The sequence below is a fragment of the Gadus macrocephalus genome, chromosome 2, assembly GCF_031168955.1.
Source record: "Gadus macrocephalus chromosome 2, ASM3116895v1".
Taxonomy (NCBI): Eukaryota; Metazoa; Chordata; class Actinopteri; order Gadiformes; family Gadidae; genus Gadus; species Gadus macrocephalus.
In genome coordinates, this window is record NC_082383.1 from 8,527,854 (window position 1) to 8,549,057 (window position 21,204).

The 21,204-nt window shown below is 42.7% G+C and overlaps 2 protein-coding genes across 3 annotated transcripts in view; both read left to right on the top strand.

Moving 5' to 3' along the window:
• The window catches only part of dhx58 (DEXH (Asp-Glu-X-His) box polypeptide 58), a 375,030-nt gene that overhangs the window by 89,903 nt on the left and 263,923 nt on the right, over positions 1-21,204 (top strand). The window lies entirely within an intron of this gene.
• On the top strand, positions 1,299-17,459 carry pdgfbb (platelet-derived growth factor beta polypeptide b). Of its 2 annotated transcripts, XM_060039221.1 has the most exons (8): positions 1,300-2,155; positions 8,606-8,702; positions 9,513-9,569; positions 11,680-11,873; positions 12,896-13,087; positions 13,401-14,232; positions 14,429-14,588; positions 14,781-17,459. In XM_060039221.1, the coding sequence occupies exons 1-7, from the start codon at positions 2,090-2,092 to the stop codon at positions 14,569-14,571; spliced, it is 1,581 nt and encodes a 526-aa protein (XP_059895204.1). In that variant the 5' UTR covers positions 1,300-2,089; the 3' UTR covers positions 14,572-14,588; positions 14,781-17,459. The 2 variants fall into 2 exon arrangements, with proteins under 2 accessions (XP_059895212.1, XP_059895204.1); XM_060039229.1 differs by lacking the exon at positions 9,513-9,569 and having other exon boundaries at positions 1,299-2,155.

Below are 21,204 nucleotides of genomic sequence, written 5' to 3' on the forward strand. Positions count from 1 at the left end.
TCTATGGCAATATGCCTTCTTTTTTTCTTTTCGTACAAAGTTTTGTTTTCACTCCTATTTAAAAGTTGTGAAAATTTGCTCATGTTTGTATAACCTGTTATTATATGCGATACAGTTCTTTGAAAGTCTTCAAAAGCAAAGTCTGCAGACGTGAAAACTTTTTTTTGGATACCCAATATCAAGCGCTTCAACAATGTGGAATTACAGGTCTACAGCGGCCGAGACATTGTGAAGAAATGTTCCCCAAACATGAGAGATTGTGAAAGGTCACAGTTCTAAGTATAACTGCTGATATTTAAGATCACCTTTAGGGCCTTCAGTGGGCTTTGACCATATCTCCTAGACCTTAGGAAAGGCCCTTTAGCTCTGCAAGGGCTGGGATTATGTCTTTGAATGTAGTAGGCCGAGATGCCTCCCTTTGATTTGTATGTTTCCGAAATGTGTACTCTTTCAATGAACAATGATGTTCTTTACAATCATTTTCTTATTAATTGGTGCGTTATTTATTGCTACAGTAGTGCTACTGTAGAATAAGAGGAACCACATAGGCCGTTAAATTTGTCTTTTTTCTTGCTAGGGCATATTAAACGGTAAATTTGAAGCTGTGTCCACATTATCAGAGGCTGCTGGCTCTCAACACATCATTCCCAATTGGAGAGCGATGTGGATGATTGAACGAGGAGGCCTATATGGGTAGTGTGTCCAATATTAAATCACATATTGATCAATAATGAAGCAAGTGTTTAGACAGGGTTGTTGTAGCCGGTGGTCAGAGCTAACCAGCTGCTAATGATCAATAAATGATGTAATTTACACTCTTGCCTGCCTGCCTCAGGGACACACTTGATGGTTCTATTTCGTTACTTTGTTACCAAGGTGTTATTGCTTACGTTGCGTACGACTGGACCGCCGCCATAGCAACCAAAAAGTGGTAAAGAAAACAAATACCTATACAAATAAATGAAGAAATGGATTAAACGTCTCACTCTGAATGTAATTTATGTTCTATCTATTCTCAGTTAGATTTGATTAAACTCAGTCATCTCGACTCAAATCAACTAAAGTCAACTCATCTCAATTAAATTCAATTAATTTCAAAATGTCAACATTTTCAATTAAATCCAATGCTATTGTATTGCATTCTCAATGCATGCAGTCAAGCGAGCTTGCGTTGGAACCAAATCGATTCTGGTGACAGCGTCTCCCTTGAATGCGGCGGTTTGTTCCCTTGCTAGACAGGCATTGTATTTATGCAGGCTACATGATTATCACCCATTCTTCAGACAGGGGGCGGGAGAGAGATAGTTTGTGTGCGGAGCAGACTCTTGTCGGAGACTGTGGTGGTGCAGCAGTGTAATCAGGCGGGCCCAGGGCAGGGACGCACCGTGCCACACAGCGACTTGGTTGTTGATAAGGCTCCTCGGAACACCAGTACGGGGAAACTGCGGTCCATTGCCGTTATTTCACACATTCAGGTCCCCGTTCTCTGGATTTTTTGGGACTATTTTTTATTACGGTTACGCACAGCCTGTGGACTTTGACAGGGGGTAAAGCTAATTAAATCAAGGGGACAAGTGGATTTTATTAGATACTTTTTTTTATACTTTATAGGCTACGAGAAGCAGTAATTCCCCCCCCCTCCCCCCCCGGCATTTTTTGGGGGTTTTGTGCTCTGGTGGATTTGTTTACCTAGTGCCCAGTGGTTCATTTGTTCGGGAGCCATGTAATCTCAACTTTTTTTTATCCATTTCGCAGAAGGTTAACCCCCTAATCTGCGAAAGACTCCACTTGTCGCCGGCGTCACGTCTGTGAAGTCTTCAGTCACTGAAAAAAAAAACTTGGATGGCCGCTCGAGTTTATCTGATGGACTCTGTTCACGTGCAGACTATAGCTCGCTGAGGACAAACGCTATATTCTTTTGATAACTGGAGACACGACAGTCAGTGTGGGAGTCGATCTAAAAGGCGCACGCAGCAGCAGCAGCAGCAGCACAGGGCGAGCCGCTGTCCCCGCGCCCAGTGCTGAGGAGAGAGACTCGCGCCTCCATAAATGCCCGGTCCGTCGGAGAGGCTCGAGGCTGGGCAGCGAGATGAGCTTGTGGGTACGGCTGCTTGCGTTGCTGGTGGCGTGTCTGCGCGTGTCTGGCGCAGCCGGGGTGAGTTTCACACACGTTATTAAGTATATTGCAATATGTATTTTACATGCTTTACAAATGCAAACATTACAAGATTCAGTTTTTCTACTTAGATTCAGTTTCTTGTGTTTGCTTTGTTTTTTCCCCTTTTATTTTATTATATTGCATACCATTGTTCTCTTTTCCGCTTTGGTATTGGATATTCTATTGTCTCTGTTTGGTCAAATGTGAACACCCATTGAGTTCACAAAAAAACAAAAGAAAACTTTTCCTCAAGTCTTCTCCTTCAAACAAAGCACCTGCACAAGCACAAGTACAGCCATAGGGGAAAACCACAAGGCAGATTATGATAATATAACGCACTTATTCATCTTCATTCCTTAAAACATTTGGAAACAGCCTCTAAATACATATGGGGGAAAGAAGAGTAGAGTAGAAGCAAGGAGAAAAAGCAGAAACTAAAATAGAGTTCTCAGGGCTGTAGTCCAGTGTGTCCTCTGCCTGTGACAATCAATATAAAGAAGGTTGAGGTCCATCCACAACAATAATGTTTCTCCCATTGATGGACTCTATGGAGGGGTGCCTTGGGCGTTTTGGGTGGTGATGGGGTCTTTGGGGGGGAGACACAGACACAACCCCGCTGTTGGCTGTTCTCTCTTACTAGATCCCCCCCCCCCCCCCCACACCACCACCACCCCCCTCCAGATGTCTGCATCCCACCAATACTCTTCCACATGTTCCCCTACTTGGAGTTCACACCATTGCATGAACCAACCCAGTGTTAGGCATGGGGTGGAGGGTGGGGACAACCAGTCTAACAAACCAGGAACCATGGGGCCGTGTTCCGTGAGCTCCCTGCCTGCCTTCACAAGCTCCCTTTTCTGCTTTCAATCAATCAAGCCCTCACAATGTCTGTGGTTTTGTCACGCCATTGACCTGCAGGCAACCGTTGACTAGGCTAACCTCTCCCTGGGCAGAGCCTGCAGTCCCTCACACTCTCTGCTCCAACTGGTCAAGCTCACGCAAATGAAGCGGTGTAAAGTAGTGACCTACTCGTGGAAGCCTGTGAAGAAGCATTGACTTGCAACACTTGAAGCCATTTAAGAATATACAATGTTTGGCAACCAACAACAAACTTATTTGAAAAAGCAACGCCTTTGTCTGGCGTAGGATGTTCCATGTTTGGAACAATGCTTGGCGTGTATGTCGAAGCAATTCATCCTCATGTCTTTCTTTTGAAGTCTATAAACTAAAATGCAACCCTCAAAATACATGATTATCAAAGAGAAAAACAGTAATACAGGGCGGTCAAGTCCCCTTAGACCCTAAATAAGAATCTTCACCACACCATGTGTATCTCCTGATTACGCCCCTGGTGAAGGAGATGGAAAGCAAACCAAAGCCCAAAGACCAAAAATAGCTTTCAGTCTGTTAAGTGTCATCAAATGTGTATGCTCGGATGGAATGATCAAACCTATTCTATTGGTGATCTTCTCAATCATAATTCTGTAACAGCTAGACATAGTTATTCCATATTGCAAAAGCATCACTGTAGTGCATTGGATTATTATCCAATATAGTTTTAATGTGTAGGACGAGACACCTTTTGATTATTTCCAGCCAAGGAGGGTAGCACATACAAACCAAATGATTGATAAGAAACCAAAACTTATTAAACATATTCTGTTCTATTTTTTGCCACCAAATGACGTGAGCGCATAACGTTTTTATTTTTATAATTTCTGGAGCACTATTGGAGGAAGGATGCTGTATTGATGCATACAGTAATTGGGGTTTTTTCCACAATGGCTACCGCAGGGACAGCTTCCTCGGCAGTTCAAATAGAATGGCCGCGGAAGTCCCAGACTCGTTGGAGCGGTCCCTCCAATTCCACGTTCAAACCGACGTTGTGAAGCCCCTTTTAAAAACTTCCCAGGCTCATTCAATTCTAAGTGTGAGTCTGTAGTAGATCTCTGCAAGAACAGTGAAATATCCATTCAGATTTTACTATTCAGACTATACTCGCATCTTTTATCTCTGCGTAGATTTGATCTGAATGGGAATCTGAGGGCCCCTTACTTGTCGGAACTGTGACCTTTGTAGGGGTCAAGACAATATGGGTCACGTACACTCACACAAACACACACACACACACACACACACACACACACACACACACACACACACACACACACACACACACACACACACACACACACACACACACACACACAAAACTCAACACAAAAGTCAAGCTATAGGAAGGGGACATCCAAACAAGTCAAATAGGGGCGCAGCTCTTTGACCATAGTCCTTGAAGAATTGCTCTTCCAGTCAGATCTATAACTTCCTGTCCAGTTCCTCTGGCCCCAGACAGAGGGCTGCACATGTCATTAAGAGGCTCCATGTGAGGGATCCCCTTCAGGGCAGGGTTTGGGATTGCCTACTCCCCCCCACCACCACCACCACCTTCCCTCCTCCCCCTGCACAACTTCAACCCTTAACCCTGGTGTTACCCCCTTTATACCCCATGATGACAGGACAAGACGGATGATCGTATTGGCTATGTTTTTGTAACCCCCATTCATACACATATTCCATTGGGAAGATATAGCTCCATAATGGAAGTTATCGATTTTCCTTGGATGTCAGTGCCTGGTCTCCAACTATGGATTGGTTTGAATGACGCAAAGGAAGACGTAGTCATTGTTTAGAATCAGTGTGCTGGTGCACAACAAAAGTAGTATTGTTTGTATCAGATAGGACATATTTTATAAGAAACATCTGGAAAAGGCCTGTATTGTTGCACATGTACACTCTCGGGCGAAACCTGTACACCCCAGCTGACTAAAGATGTCTGTCATTCAACCACATGCATTTTATAGCTTCTGTAGGCAACGTGCACCACATGTAAAGACCAAATCCCATCGTCGGAAATTGTTTCAAGTGTCTTGAAAGTAGTTGCACAGGCTTTGAGGTGCAGAACCAGGAATTTCCCTAGACCTACTGTAGAGAAGTTTGAATCAAAGAATGTGATGTTCAGTCATGTTCATTCAGTAGCTATTTCCAGGGAAGTGCAGTTATAACAAATCAAATCATCATGAGTCAGTGAACATACACTTGAGTTCCTTTCTGAAGCTAGGGCATAATTGCTAACCACGCTTATAGGCAGAAACACGATGTGTCTACGTTGAATGTATCTCACATCTCACCTGTGTGTTTTTGTTTTCTTTTGCAATGGTTCCAGTGGAACCGGTAGTTCTATAGAAGGAGTTGGAGACACATCACCTCCACATGTACTGATGCGTATGGCACACGTTTTTTCCCAGGGACAGACATATGTTGTGCACCAAGGCTGCCTCTGGATGCAAGCCCCAAACTAGACCCTCCATAATTAAACGTCATTAGTTTCACCCCCCCCCCCCCCCCCCCCGCCTCACCAAACACTGCATCGTGTGTACCTGGCATCGCTCAATCTGTCCAGTAGAGCCCCAGGACGCGAGAACTTCCCCAGGAGTGTGACAGGGTCTAGTCTTCATCTTCTGCAATGTATCAACTTGACAGTTTCTATCAAGCTGGACATTGGAATGAAATGCAGATACTTCTTCATCTTTAACATGTGACTTAATTAGGTTTTTCATTCATTTGGGAACCAGATGAATCTGTGATCTCATGTTTTATTTCCTCTGAGAGATGCATCTGGTCCCCCCTCCCGTTCAAGAAGATTTATAGTCGCTCTGACCAAATTTGGGCAAATCACAACAATCACAACAGAGGAACACCCTTGAGACATTTTCGTAAAAAAGCATGATGGCTGCCGAAGACCTCTTGAAGAACAACTGCAAGCTTTTATTGATACGAAAGATGTGTTTATGGATCTTCCGACAAGATTTGGGAAAGTTTACCACCTTACGGCCTATCCAATTGCATCAGAGGCATCTTGATCTGTGCCCATTGATAACGAAATGTACTGAGAGATTCCAGACTGATATTCAAAATGCAATCTTTCATACAATGCGTAAGGGCTGCTTGATTATGGAAAAAATCATAATCACGATTATTTTGGTCATTATTGAAAATAAGTAACAGATATGTATCAAGCTGTGCACCTTCTATAATAAAAAGAAAAAATTACAGAAAAAAAAATCGAAAACTCGATTGAAATTCGATTAATAGCCCTAAAATGCGTCTTAAAATACAGTTATTGCATCAATTTGTATTATCACATGTATTACCACATAAAAAACATGAAACAACATTAAAAAACTGTAAGGAAATGAACATTATTAGACATTATTGGACTTATCTTTTATTTTGGGTTCCAGCTGTGAAATACAGCAGACGTTATGTGTTCTGTTTTGTAAGAGCAGTACAAAGAAGAAGAGGCAGGCACATAGGCAGCCAGCTGTTCCAGCATCTGCACAAACTAATTATCTAGAACAGCTGACGGCTAAAAGCTAACAGCTCCATATGGGGTAGGATGCTAAGGCACAGCTGAACTTTTCACTCAGACAAACTTCATGGTCCTCATTGACCCCATTTTGGTCCTGGATGCTGCCATGCTGATGCTCAGCCGTGTGAAGCTCTGGTGGAGTATCATACCCTCAACCTTTTTGGGGGTATCATTTTAAAAAAATGCTCTCAAAACCTGTTCTAAAGAGCAAAGCCTGAGGAAAAGGTTTCCATTGGAACAGAACCAAATTCATCCTTTACGCGTGATTGCTGTGAGTTCATTGCGTTCATCGCATCCGTTTCGTTTATTAGTTAGCTCTGAGCTCGTGCCCATTGCGCAATTTTCCTGCTCGGACGCTAATCGCCATGACAGCGAGCAGCACTGCTGCAAACAAAAGGCACACATCCCATAATCACCATCCAGGCTGGGTTCCTCCTTGTGGCACTGGGGAGGAAACCCCGGCCAAGCGGTCCTCTGGGGCATCGGCACTCCGACAATGGAGATGGTAATGCACTGTCTGCTCAGCCAATCAGAAGCGGCATACGGTGAATGGAGTACAGTAGAGGCAGGGTGGGAATCCTGTGTTTACGCATGGACCACCACTTCCTCTGTAGCACAAACCCCCCTGGCTTCCCACAGGAGTTCATTATGTTATACCCTGAGAAAAGTGAATGAAGGACACGCTACAGTTGGAAGACAGGTTTACTGGGCCGCAACTGTACACCGCTGGAAACAATTGTGTAGTAGTAGCCATTGAAACTCAGTTTTTGTTTAAAAGTGATTCAGGGGACAAGCTGTGGCTGTGTGTGGGATAAAGTTTTTGATGAGTTATTACTGATGAACAGTGGATTCTGGTTTCGTGATGTCAATCGAACATTTATTGTATTTCAGTTCAATAGTAACTTTATCGACACGCTATAACACAATTTAACATTCAGATACGATCCTACCCCCTCCATTGGCTCCATCTCGTCACCGAACATCGAAAGAAAAAGAAAAGAAAGAAAAAAATCAACATCCAACCCACAGCATTTAAATCAATCAGAGGAAGTGTCCCGACCCACGTCTGATCCTCGTGCCCACGTTTAACCCCCTTTTTTTATTCATCCATTATCCCCTCTTTTTTCCAAACAGATCCACCCCCCTCCCTCCCTATTCCCCCTCCCAACCACCACTTCCTGGCTCCTTCCTGGCTCCTCTGACCCCTAAATGTTAGCAGATGAGAGGAAGACACAAGGCCAATAGTCCTACGGCCAACCCCCACTGCCCTTCCACCCCGTCTTAGTGACCATTGTGTGGGTGTCCGAGCTAATGCCTTACCCCAAACCCCCTCCTTCTCCTCCTCCTCCACTGACCATAGGGGGGGGGGGGGGGGTTGACTTCAGTACACACCTACTTACACAGTCATGCTCTGGGAGTGCTGCTTGCTTGGCTGTCTGTTTGGCAGCAGTGGCAGGGCTAAAGGTCTCTTCAACTATTGCTGCACTCTCTCAAAGGTTGTGGTGTAGTGGTGGAGGTAGTGGTGGAAGTGACACACTGACACTTCACGCAGCGCTGTTCTTTTACACCTGTCCTGAGAAGGAGTCGTACAGAGAATGCTTAAGGCATGCTACAACACCATGGCCATGGCCGGGGTTTGTTTAGGACAAGCTTTCTCTATGAGAGGAGATTCCTAGATGCTTGTTATGGTAGCCACGGTGTTGATTTGCATTCTGAATGAGCATATTCACACTGTTTTAAAGCAAGCAGTCCCGAAGCTTTAAACTTGTTTCTATCTTGATCATGTCTTTGACATGATCCTGATATTGACTGGGAGAATTAAAAACGTTCTGCTGTTTTTCCTGATCATTATATCTCTTGTGTGTGTGTGTGTGTGTGTGTGTGTGTGTGTGTGTGTGTGTGTGTGTGTGTGTGTGTGTGTGTGTGTGTGTGTGTGTGTGTGTGTGTGTGTGTGTGTGTGTGTGTGTGTGTGTGTGTGCGTGCGTGCGTGCGTGTGTGTGTGTGTGTGTGTGTGCCAGGTGGACCCTCTACCTGCAGCACTGGTGGACCTGGTTAGAAGCAGCTCCATCACCTCCATCGAGGACCTGCAGCTGCTGCTGTTCTCCGACTCCCTGGGTAACTATGTCACTCTCACCTAATGGCGTAAAGAAGACAAAAAATAAAGATTATTTGTTTGCATGTTCACAACTATAGTGATAAATCAAAGTTTCAAGTAAAACATTATTTTTTAAACATGAGTGCTGTAAAAGGACACAAAGGGTGTATAATTTATGTTTATTTACGTTATAAAATGTTATTTACAGATTCAACTTAGTCAGCATACAATTAGCTTTTTATTATCAGAATGAGTATTCTATATTTGAGAACGTATGAGTATAAAGTATTGAGGGACCAAATCAAGGAAGTATGGATTGCTTTTAGTTAACTATGCTAAACTGGTTAATCGCTACCGGAAATGTAACACACAGTGACACATTATCTGAGGTAATTGTGACTAACAAACAGTGGAAGCAATACTCAGTCAAGACGCACAAGTAGTGCTGACAGAAACATCCTCAGCTATACTAACAGTCTCATGGACCGGACTGTTCATCCGGGGCAGATAGAAATTATGAACAACTAGTATTTAACACCCTTTCTGTCTCTTTCTGTCTCTCTCTCTCTCTGTCTCTCTCTCTCTGTCTCTCTCTCTCTCTCTCTCTCTCTCTCTCTCTCTCTCTCTCTCTCTCTCTCTCTCTCTCTCTCTCTCTCTCTCTCTCCCTATATACACATTCACACATAGTCTGATAAAGAATGAGTGAGAAGAACAAAGAGAGAGAGAGAGCCTGAAATGAACACGTCATCTGTACAGAACCGCACAAATCAACAATAGCTTATATTTAGATGCGTCCATGCTGACGCATCGTGTTAATTGTTTGCTCGCAGACCAGGAGGAAGAGGGCTCCCCTGTCCCAGGAGGTCATAGGTCACCAAGGAGCCTGAGTAAGTTCACAGCCCTCCCCCTACCACTACCCTTAAAAACTCCTCTTCTTACACCTTGCTTATCTTAGGCAAAGCAATCTGTTTTGGTATTACTACTGTAAACTTGACCTCCATTCATAACCACATCGACAACAAAAAAAACTCAATTCTTGCTTTCCTTGCTACTCTTTAGTTTATTTATTGTTTGGTAACTTTGACTCACCGTCTTTTGTAGTCCCTCCAAAATGTATTGCTGCGGTCAGCTAAATGACTTAGAATAAAGTGTCAAAGTGATGCGGTACCATTGATGACATTTAGATAAACCTTGTGTATGTTTAGACAAGTATAGTTCTATGTACATTATAAATGCACAGTTATTTTTTTGCAGCTATGTTCTGAGCCGTTTAACTACTGGTACTGTTGACACTGCTTTCAGCTCTAGGGCGTTAACTCTAGATTCAACTGATTTTATTTCTGCTCTATTGCTATGTAATTTTGCAAATGTCTTGGTCTAGTTCATTGTGATTGTGGGTTTCCTGCAAACTCTTTCAGATAAAACCACACATTTGGGTGTGTTTGTAAATGCTAAGGTCGCCGAACCTCAAAGGTCTTAATCTTAATTCGTAGCAATACAAATAGAGACTTAATGGCACCCTTTCAAAGAGGCAGCGGGGCTTCTCAGATCACACGCATCTTGAAAAGATGTTGGCTATCACATTGCAGTCACTCCCGACCAGAGACAAGTCTGCCAGGGTGATAAATGTTAAGTGTCATAAGCATCATTAGCATGATGATTGTCAGCAATAGAGAAGGTGGTCGTGCTGACATGGAGAATTCCTGATTGTCCTATGAGAAAATTGGCTGCATTTCATTAGCTGTCCTTTATCAAGCCTTTAGCGTTCACCTAAATCTCCAGATGTTCTCCTGGATATATACTATCCCGGCCCTTTAACTTAGTGAGCTTCAGAGGCAGTTTTAGACGAGAACACCTTTAATGTTGCTGATGCATTGTGGCTCTCTCATTTCCACACTTCTCCTTTTTCTGGCTCGTCTCATCATGGTGCTAAAGTGCAATGCGCCTTATTCTTCTGGCAGCCATCTTTGTTTTAAACACCAGCTCCCGAGCAGGCTAGTGTTAAGAATCATGAAGGCACATGAATAAGGCACATAGGGAGGAGGACTTGGGAAAAGGTTTTGGTACATTTCCATAGAAGTTCTTCTTCCTCATTATTCTGAGTTGGCTTGGTTTTAGTCACAACGGGATGTGATCAAAACCAAGATAACCACACGATTGTCTTGTTTTTTGCTAGGTCACGATAAGAAATACTGTGGAACTGTAGGATATTCTGCAATTTTAATAATAATAATAATAATACATTTAATTTAGAGGCGCCTTTCAAAACACCCAAGGTTTTTTAAGTATGAAGAAATACTGTGGAACTGTAGGATATTCTGCAATTTTAAGTAATTCATCCTGGTTCAGTGTTATTAACACACACTGAAACTGTCCTGATGAAATACGTCAAAGAAGTAGGTTCAATTGATTAATCAGAGCTGTGCGTGACATTTTAATCAGTTATTTGAATTTGTCATTTATTATACATGCATCGAATGTAAATTACAGTTAATGATTTTATCTAAATTTGATCATGTTGGAGTTAGGCATCTTGCTCAAGGATGTCTTTAGGTTGACTTTGGGCACTGGGAATCTAACCCACTAACTTCGGCTGGGAGTCAAACACCATATAGCAACTATACTAGCATGCCCTCCCAAACACCCCCAACCCCTTACTCATACTGCTATGCATGCTTCTGTCATAGAACTGTTTCTAATAATTAATAGTAATAGCAATAACTTACTTCCTTCTATAATTGTACTTCTTTGCCTATTTATTCCTCTACTGCAATTCTCAACAGCATTAAGACAATCTGTACCTCTCCTACTATTATTATGTTTCAACATATTTTTCATATAATTCCTTTTTTGCATCCGTTTTTTTTTCAACTGTACTTGGTGTTGTTGCAAGGAATTTCCCGTCCGGGATCAATAAAGTGCTTCCTCTTATCTGATTACATTCCATCACTAGTGAGTCATTTGTATCTAATGGTCTTTGATCATGTGTTTCTTCAGACGCCCAGCCGGCCCAGCAGGCTCTTTGCAAGGTCCGCACAGAGGTGGTGGAAGTGACCCGGGACATGTTAGACCGCAGCAACGCCCACTTCCTGTTATGGCCACCGTGCGTGGAGGTGCAGAGGTGTTCTGGCTGCTGCAACGGCAACACCTTGCAGTGTGTTCCCGTGCTCACACACACCAGATACCTGCAGGTACACAACACGCACCTTCCAGTCGCACACAATTCTATGAACTAGGTAGTAATCTGGGATCCAGCAGTTACTATGATACTACTATGTTATAGCAGAAACTCTGCGGGAAAATGGCACACAGCCTTGGCCAAAACCAGGAATGCAAAGGCCGGAATTATGTCCTGTTTCCTGTTTCGTTGCTGGGATATTCTAGTGAAGAAAACTAGAAGAAAAATATGCATATCAGATTTTAGATATTAATCTAAAGTCTGATTTGTGAGACCATTTAATCATCCTGGAAGATGCTTTTATGCAGAGTGACTTTAGAGTGGATGAAGATGCACGTCATTAGGTGGGAGGTGTGTTGCTTATGCACACCTTCAGGTAAACTGCGGACAGAACTACTTTCAGCCTAGTACCAACCAAATATTTCATGAAATGTAATGAATAGTCATTACTGCGTCAAAAATTTAGATAGTTCACATTTCTCTATACTTGCTCTTTACAAAAAACATCTCCTTCAAACAGCTTGAAACATATAAGGTATAAGGCATGCATCAAGCATGCAAATGTAAAACGAGGCCATTCAAAGAACCACTGTTTCAGAACAGAAACTGTTTAAACACATGAGACTTGCTCAAAACCTGACAACATTTAAATCAAGGTCAAGGTCACCCTTGCTTTCTGCTAAACTTTAATGTAATTTTAACTTAAAAATGTCTTTCATGCATTCTTTTAAATCCAACGTCTTTCGTTGAGGATTTTAAATCCAGTTGTTAAATGTATTTTATGCACTCTTTGAAATCCTGTTTTATTAAATTGAATGACATGTTTTTATGTGAAGCACATTGAGTCTGCCTTGTGCATGAAACATGCATTATATAAAGAGTTGACTTGAACTGACCACATCCTCAGCAATCGTTTTCCCACCCTCACTCTCTGAAACACATAGTAGACTAACGTCAGATCACAATTCCAAAGCATTGTTTACATGTCATGCACTTTTTAACACGTAACCTGTTCCAATTCTGGTGGACCGGAAGGTGATGAAGATCCAGTACATCAACCAGAAGCCAACCTACAACAAAGCTGTGGTGTCGGTGGTGGACCACGTGGAGTGCCGGTGCCAGCCGGTGCCACGACCTCCGGCGCCCAGGAAGAAATCCTCCAGAAGAGGGCCGGTTTCCAACAAGGACCAACACCACAACCAAACCATAGACCAGCAACAGGGCCTGGTATGAATTGCATTGTATTGTATTTTATTGTACCTCTCTTTGATACTTTGAAGTTTTCTTTGTGAGTTTAGGCAGCGTATGTTGGTATAAGTACAGATATTTACACGTAAATCTCTCTAGCTAATCTTGTTAAGTTAAGATAAGACCATGTGTTGATGAAAATTTGATATACTTTACACACTGATTCACACAATTCAAATAAATGATTATACTTTTTTAACAGCCTATATCATTTTGTTATGAATTATAATTGTTCCTTCTCTGAATCAGATTATGACTTGAAACTGAGGAACTTTGCTTTTCTTATTCAAAGGGCAAGTCACACTCTAAGGAGGAGCTGCATCGCCAGGACGAGATCAAGAAGAACCAGAGGGTCCACCTGGAGAAGCTGCTGGAACAGCACTGGAGCCCCCGAGGTGACACGTTCACCCCGCCGGAGGAGGAGCAGCACTACAGCCCGGCCGGGGCCGGGGCCGACGGTGGAGCCTCGCACTCTGGGGGGGCTGTTCTTCACACGCCCCACTGGGTGCATAACGCCAGCAGGTTGCTGGAGACCAACGACAGCACGGGAATACAAGGGAAAGGTGCGGGGCAATGGGGTCCGACCTCGTCTCCTTTGGATGCGCCTGGTGCAGGCATCGAGGGGCTGGGAGGTGCGGTGGAACCGTCCTTATCGCTCAACAGCACAGAGGAAAGGGCCAGGACGGATTTGGGACTACAGAAGAATGCAGACAGGCATCGCGAGACTCAGAGGGGAGGTGAACGATCGACGGATCCGAAGAGCCACGAGAAAGATCTCGACACGCCGAACCAGCAAGTTCCCTCCATTGCGTCCAATCAGGACGGTGGCGGAAGTAGATTCCGACCGACAAAGGAGCCCAACCCGGATCCTCCTGGGAAGGGAAGGCAAGGAGGAAATGAAACCCCAGAGCAAGAGAGGAAGTTACAAATGGAGGAGGCACAGCTAGAGGAGGAGAGAAGGGAGCTTCTGCTCCTGCACAAGAGGCTGGACCGGGAGAAGGAGCTCATACGGCTGCAACAACTGAAACAAGAGGAAGAGAAGGAACAGGAGAAAGAGAGCGGGCAACAGCCTCACCTTCAATACAAACAGCATCATCATCTGCAAACAACAACGCAAAACATAGGTATGTTAATAGGGTTTGGTTTATGGAAAAAGCCTTTTCTTTCAGCAGTCATAATAAAAAAATAGAAAACTGAAGAAAAATACCTTGTAATTACCGTTTTAGAAAATGTATCATTTCCGTGACTTCTCGTAATTTTAAACTGAGTTGTGAAACATGTTGAATGTTAACTTAGTATCATCCCCGTTCTCAAACCCAGTGGCAACATCTCCATCCACCACACCGACCCCGGTGACCCCAGACGCTCCCCGGGCCCCTGCCCGGCCCAACCAGCGTAGGAGAAGGTTGAAGAAGAACCGCAAGAAAATCAGCAAGGCAGCGATGAGAGCCATGCTCATGTAGGACTTCCACTGACCCAAGTGAGTCCCACAAATAATTTAATTAAAGTTTAAAGGTGAAAAACATTTTGAAAATGTACTATTTAAATCACTAATAGCTGACGGATGGTTATGGCAGTCTCACTTACAGCAATAAGATTTCACATAATGAATATACCTGATGGGTGAAACTTAACCTGACTTCTGTCTCTTCCTGTTTGTTGTTTTCTACAGGGTCACATGGTTCTATCTTTTGCATTTCATTGGCTGTTCCGACTTCTGAGAGGAGGAGTAAACTTGTCCTCATATTTATTCTCTTGTTTCTTGTTCGTTCTGTGGGTTTTCGTCTTCTAGTAACACTACTAATGACTGTCTGAACCTTTTGTTACAATTGGATGGAGTACGACAGTTCAAAAGAATCAAGTATACGCCAATAATAGGTAATCAACTTCAACTGGCCCCTGCTTGCGTTGACACGTTTGGTCGAAACGTTGTTGGACGCCAACCACGGAGAAACCACACCAAATGATTGGGAAAGCAAACACATTTTTGGTTGGGAAAACAAGCAAAGAAAAAGGACTTTGATGGAGATGATCCCAGTTCTTATTAATGAAGGCTGCCTCAATCCGAGAATCATCCCTGCAACAACGAGATGATAATGAAAAAGAAAATCTGACTCTTAAGAGCACTGATGGATTATAATGATGATTAATACGTAAACCAGGTGATCTGAGGACAATCTGTTGAGCATTTCAAAGGGTCAACATTTTTGAACCTTAGCTTAAAGTAAGTCAGATATAGTTTTTCCTGTATTGGCCACATACAGGCCGACTTGTGATGTTTGACCCTCTCGTGTTTTAAACTTGCAATACATTACATTTAGATATTGGCATATCGCATAGCAGAAGGTCAATAACTTGAAAGTGGTTACATCTTGTTATTACTGAGGATGTGTGTGGATCAGGATATTTTGCAAAGTACCTAATTCACACATATTTCCATCAGTCAACGGTTAAAGGTATCATGTGTATTTGCATTTACAGCCACCAAAGGAAGTTAAGCCTTTCTGCAAACTCCAACTCACAATCATTGTGTTACTCGACACACTAATATTTGCAGCCGCATGTATTCATCCCATCTCCTGTTATATGTTATCATTAGCTCAATGATGTTAGCATCTCAGCCTTTTTTTAACCAGAGGGCTCGAGGACAACTTCAATACAGGACGCTCTCTTGTTTGTCGAAAGTCTTCAAAAACTCTTACAGGGGGTTTATTATTTGGAATAGGTCATCATTGTCGAATGACTGTAGCACCTATGACTCACTATTGCGTATATTTCTTTCTTAAATATTGGTGTATTTTTTTTACTTATTGAGATCTACCTATATAATTTGTTTTAAACACTGGAGTCTTACAGTTGTGATATTATGTGCGACAGATTGTGGCGTGCAAGTCTTTAGAGAGATGGAATGGGGAAAGAGGAGGGTCTAACCGAATAACCCGTCTTGTTGCCGTTCTTATTTATTGAATCTTTCCGATGTCTGTGTCCGATTTCTTTACAAATACTGCATATGAAATGTGGTTTCACACACATATATATATATGAAAAAATATATATATATTATATATATATAGTTTATATTTGTAAGTTCATCAGATCATTTTCCAAAGGGATCATTATCATTAACATGCCAGTGCAAGTGCAACGTAAAGCTTAAATTTCAATCCCGTGTCAATTAGTATGTATTGTGCCATTTTGTTTCCCACTGCATTTATATGTGTGTGTGTGTGTGTGTGTGTGTGTGTGTGTGTGTGTGTGTGTGTGTGTGTGTGTGTGTGTGTGTGTGTGTGTGTGTGTGTGTGTGTGTGTGTGTGTGTGTGTGTGTGTGTGTGTGTGTGTGCGTGCGCGGAGGCAGACTGATACATGCACATGGTGTACTTCAAGAGGCATGCAACAACCCCTACAGGAGGATTTCAATCATGTGATCTGAAGTTTCACAAAATAAATACAAGCCTGCCATCTTGGGACTTCATGAGCAGCAATTGTAGAATAACCAAGCAACCAGTCGTTATTATTCATAATATAATGGTGAAAAGCACCAAGATGGCAGCTTGGAATGTGTGTGACATCATGTGGAACCCTCCTATTGCTCACCAGCTCTCCTGACCTTTTATCCCTTCAAATAAAAAAGGCGGGAAACAGTATACAGAACGGGTCCCATATTTATAGGAGCAGTGCAGCTTCCCCTCCTGACTGTGGTTTGATTTGACAACATGGACAGAAACACTACGACGACGAGGCCACTGAGACGGGCGTGCCAAGTAATTCTAAAACAAGACAGAGAGAGAGTGGGCAGTTCCTTTCCTGGCTCTCTCTCTTGCTCTCCAGCTCAATCTCTCTCCCTTTGTGTTTATTTTTTGCCCTGAAACAATTGCGTCCCTTTTGAATGTTTGGGAAGAGAATAGAAAAGAGGGACAGAGAGAAGGAAAGGGAGGGAGAACGAAGGAGAGACCTTGGGAGAGTGATCTTTTTTAACGTAAGAAATACAATCACGATCAGTTGGTGCAATTGGAGCTCCAAAAGGCACCTCAAACTGAATTCCATGATATGTTTTACCTTTTCATATGATATTGTTCGAGGATGCGGTATATAAATGATATTCCATCTTAAAAAAGAAATGAAAAATTTGTCATAATTCTGTTTCTTTGTGCTGTCCTAAACCAGATGGGCATTTATTATTAAGTTATTGAAAAAAAAACAAGGCTTGTATGTTTCATGCCAACTTACAACTGTTATTGATGATTGTCTGATTGATTCTTTAATGTGTCCAAAGGAAAGGGATGTTTTGTGATAATATTGCTATCTAATGCTATTTTGAGATAAGTATAAAAAACAAATGTGCTAAATTGAATGATTTTTTATTTATTTTTTATAGCTATGATCACCCTCCTTTCCTTTTTCAATCCAACTTTTTGTCGGGGGATGGCATACAGGAAAGTAATGGCTTGAATTTACATTAAACAAAACCAGAAACAAAATACTTTAAGCTAACCCTCGCTCTCACGTTGGTTAACTTCATTAAGATAGATAATACTTCACGCCAGACCAAAAAAGGGCCAAATATGCATCTCTTTTGGAGGATTCAGAAGATGAACATCCTTAAAATCATTAAACAATAGCCATCATCCAAGTTTAACAGTCCATTTCACTATCAACATCTAACTTCACTTGCTCTGTCCCCATAGGTTAGCTAAACTGCCATCAAGGCAACTCCTACTCTTAAAGTCACAGAGGTCACAAGGTGCCTCATTTAAAATTAGGTTTGAGATCACGTTCGCACAACTGCATAACATCTGGCCCCCTTAATCAAATATAACCGTGAGGGTCAACCGCCAATCAGCCTCTGTGTGTATTCTGGGATCCATTCAACAATCCCAGACCCCTCATTCAATATCACACACACCTACAACTTTGACCCAGCATGCTGTCTCCAACTCTAGCAAGGAGGTGACAGACACACGCACACACACACACACACACACACACACACACACACACACACACACACACACACACACACACACACACACACACACACACACACACACACACACACACACACACACACACACACACACACACACACACACATACATACGTACACACACAAAGACACACACACACACACACACAGGCACACCCTAATGTGGAAACAATAATAGAAAGAACAAATGTGTCAACTTGTGGAATTGTACCCATGAGAAATGTACACATGTGCCTTGGTTTGCCAAACACACAAACTAATACACACACACACACACCCCCACCCACACCCACACCCACACACACACACACACACACACACACACACACACACACACACACACACACACACACACACACACACACACAGTACACACACAAGTGTCTTTCAGTGACTAGGAAAGCACTATAGAAATCGAAATGTTTTATTGTAAACACATTTGAAAACACACACACACACACACATCCATGGACCTTTTGCACTCTTCTTGACGCTCTCTAAACTAAGACTCCCATCCACTCCACAGCCACAAGACCGGAGACAAAAGACCCCTACGATTCTCAGCGTGCAGGACCCTGTCTCTGCAGGTTCCGTCGTTGTTTCATCGGGCCCAGGAGACTGTGACTAAGAAGGGAGAAATGGGTCACATCTGACTGGGCAGAACCCCTCACCCACTCCCCACCCCTGATCGAGCGATCCGGGTGGCCAGGTCGGGGACAAGGCGAGAACCCAACCGGTAAACCTAAACCCATTGTGGGCAAGCGGTGGACCATTATCCCTTTAGCTGCCCTCAACTAGGAAGTGACGGGTAATAAACTGCCGCACCTAACCGTTCATGTTGAACCGTCACTGTAGAAGATGTCCTGTTATTAGTCTGCTTACATAACATGGACTTAAGGGACTCGGATTGTGAGGGTATTTTTTGTAATTGAAGCAAGCAAGCAGGACAGGGTAATATTACATTACATTCTGCAAATGTATTCTGTACATCATAATAAATAATAATAATATACATGCGTAGCATAATAACATAATAAAAAAAAATCTAAAAAAGAAATGTTATTTAACACTCAATCACACGTTATAGTGTTATAACACATTATCGATGTGCTATAATACGGTGGTTTAGCTAGCTATCAAACAAGAAGCAAACTCATTTGGATAAAACCTTTTTGCCAGGGGACTACAGTGAGGGGCCCCAGGGTTGTGTCTACAAGTGTCTTGATATCGAAGGCTAAATAATCTGTCACGCCACCGCTGCCATTGTACACTATCACAAACAAACACGGGCGCCGTACGTACACACGCTCACACAATGGATGGGATCCTTATCTTTCCTGGAAGCTCACGAGGCTTCTTCCTGTTATCTTATTTTAGAACCTAATTTCTTCCTCCATGTGTTTGTTCATATTTGTGTGTGGCTGCATATGTGTGTGTCGGTGCATGTGTGTGTTTGTGTGTGTTTGGCATGTGTGTGTGTGTGTGTGTGTGTTTGGCATGTGTGTGTGTGTGTGTGTGTGTGTGTGTGTGTGTGTGTGTGTGTGTGTGTGTGTGTGTGTGTGTGTGTGTGTGTGTGTGTGTGTGTGTGTGTGTGTGTGTACGTGAGTGTGCAAGTGTTTTTTTGTTTTATGTGTGTTTGCAAGTGTGTACATGTGTGTGAGTGTACAAACAGCAGGCACATTCATTATTTTCCCCGGAAAATGTATAGACGCTCATTACAGAATGGAAAATGCAATTATTTCGAGCAGACACTCAAATATTAATTGCTATAAATAAATACATTTCGATATTGGTGAATAATTGTTAGAAGCACAAGTATATTTATTTCCCCATGTTTTCTGGTCCTTCATACATCAGACTTTCAAACCCTTCTTGTTGGTTTTGAACTGAACTGAATTTGATGGTCTAATGATTAGACCATCAAATTCAGACTCTAATCCAATGGTTTTCCATCTGTGGGTCGCAAACCATTCATGGGTTTGCAGAATGGGCTAACTAGGTCTGGCCACAAAAACGAAATATGCATAGAGAAATGTTCATTATCCAATTTTTTTTACATGATTGCTGTAATGATTGATACGTGATTGCTGTAATGATTGATACTGTATCAATCATTACATCAATCAAGTCAAAAAATGTGGATAATGAACATTTCTCTGTGCATATTTCGTTTTTGTGGCCAGACCTAGTAATGCAGATTGTATTTGCGTTGTTGCTGTGATTGCTGGGGGCCAAAAGTTCCTCTGCAGTGTTTGGGAAAGGTTTAGGAGGCCCTGTTCATACAAGGGACCGTCGAGTGCGGCTTTCTCTGAGGACGACCGTTGTCCTCGTAAACAGACTGCATTTATATTGTGCTTCTCTCACCTCAAAATTCTTTACAATTAGGAACTCAGATTCACCCTCAAACACACACACAGTGTGGTGTCAACCCTGCAAGTAAATAGCCAGGTTGTCGGGAGCAGTGGAGGCTAGGAGTCTTGCTCAGGGACACCTCAACGCTTAGCTAGGTGGAATCTGGCGTTGAACCCACTACCTTCCTGTTGCAAGACGACCTGCCCTACCTTCTGAGCTGCTGCCGTCATCGTTGTGTGAGTGTCGGAGCAGCAACACACCGCTCACTCAGCTTCTACTATGTGTGTCTTCCTGTTCTTATTTAGCACAGGAACATGATGTTCTCCCTGACACTCACACACACAAACACACACACACACACACAAACACACACGCACACACACACACATACACACACACACACACACACACACATACTCAGGAATGCATGAACATAAGGAAACAGGTGCATAGATTCACACAGCGTCTGTTTCAATAACTTACTCAGATTCACTCACTCACACAATCACTCACCCCCTCACTATTTTCCATCCTCTCTGTGAACAATAGCCAAGTGAAGTCGGTTATGCAGCAGATAACTGTGTGTTTGTGTGTGTGTGTTTGTATTTATGTGTGTGTGCGTGTGTGTGTGTGTGTGTGTGTGTGTGTGTCTGTGTGTGTGTATGTCTATGTATATGTGCATGTCTATGTCGTGTGTGTGTTTGTGTATGTCAATGTGTGTCTGTCTAGATGGATAAAACGTATTTTAGATCAATGGATT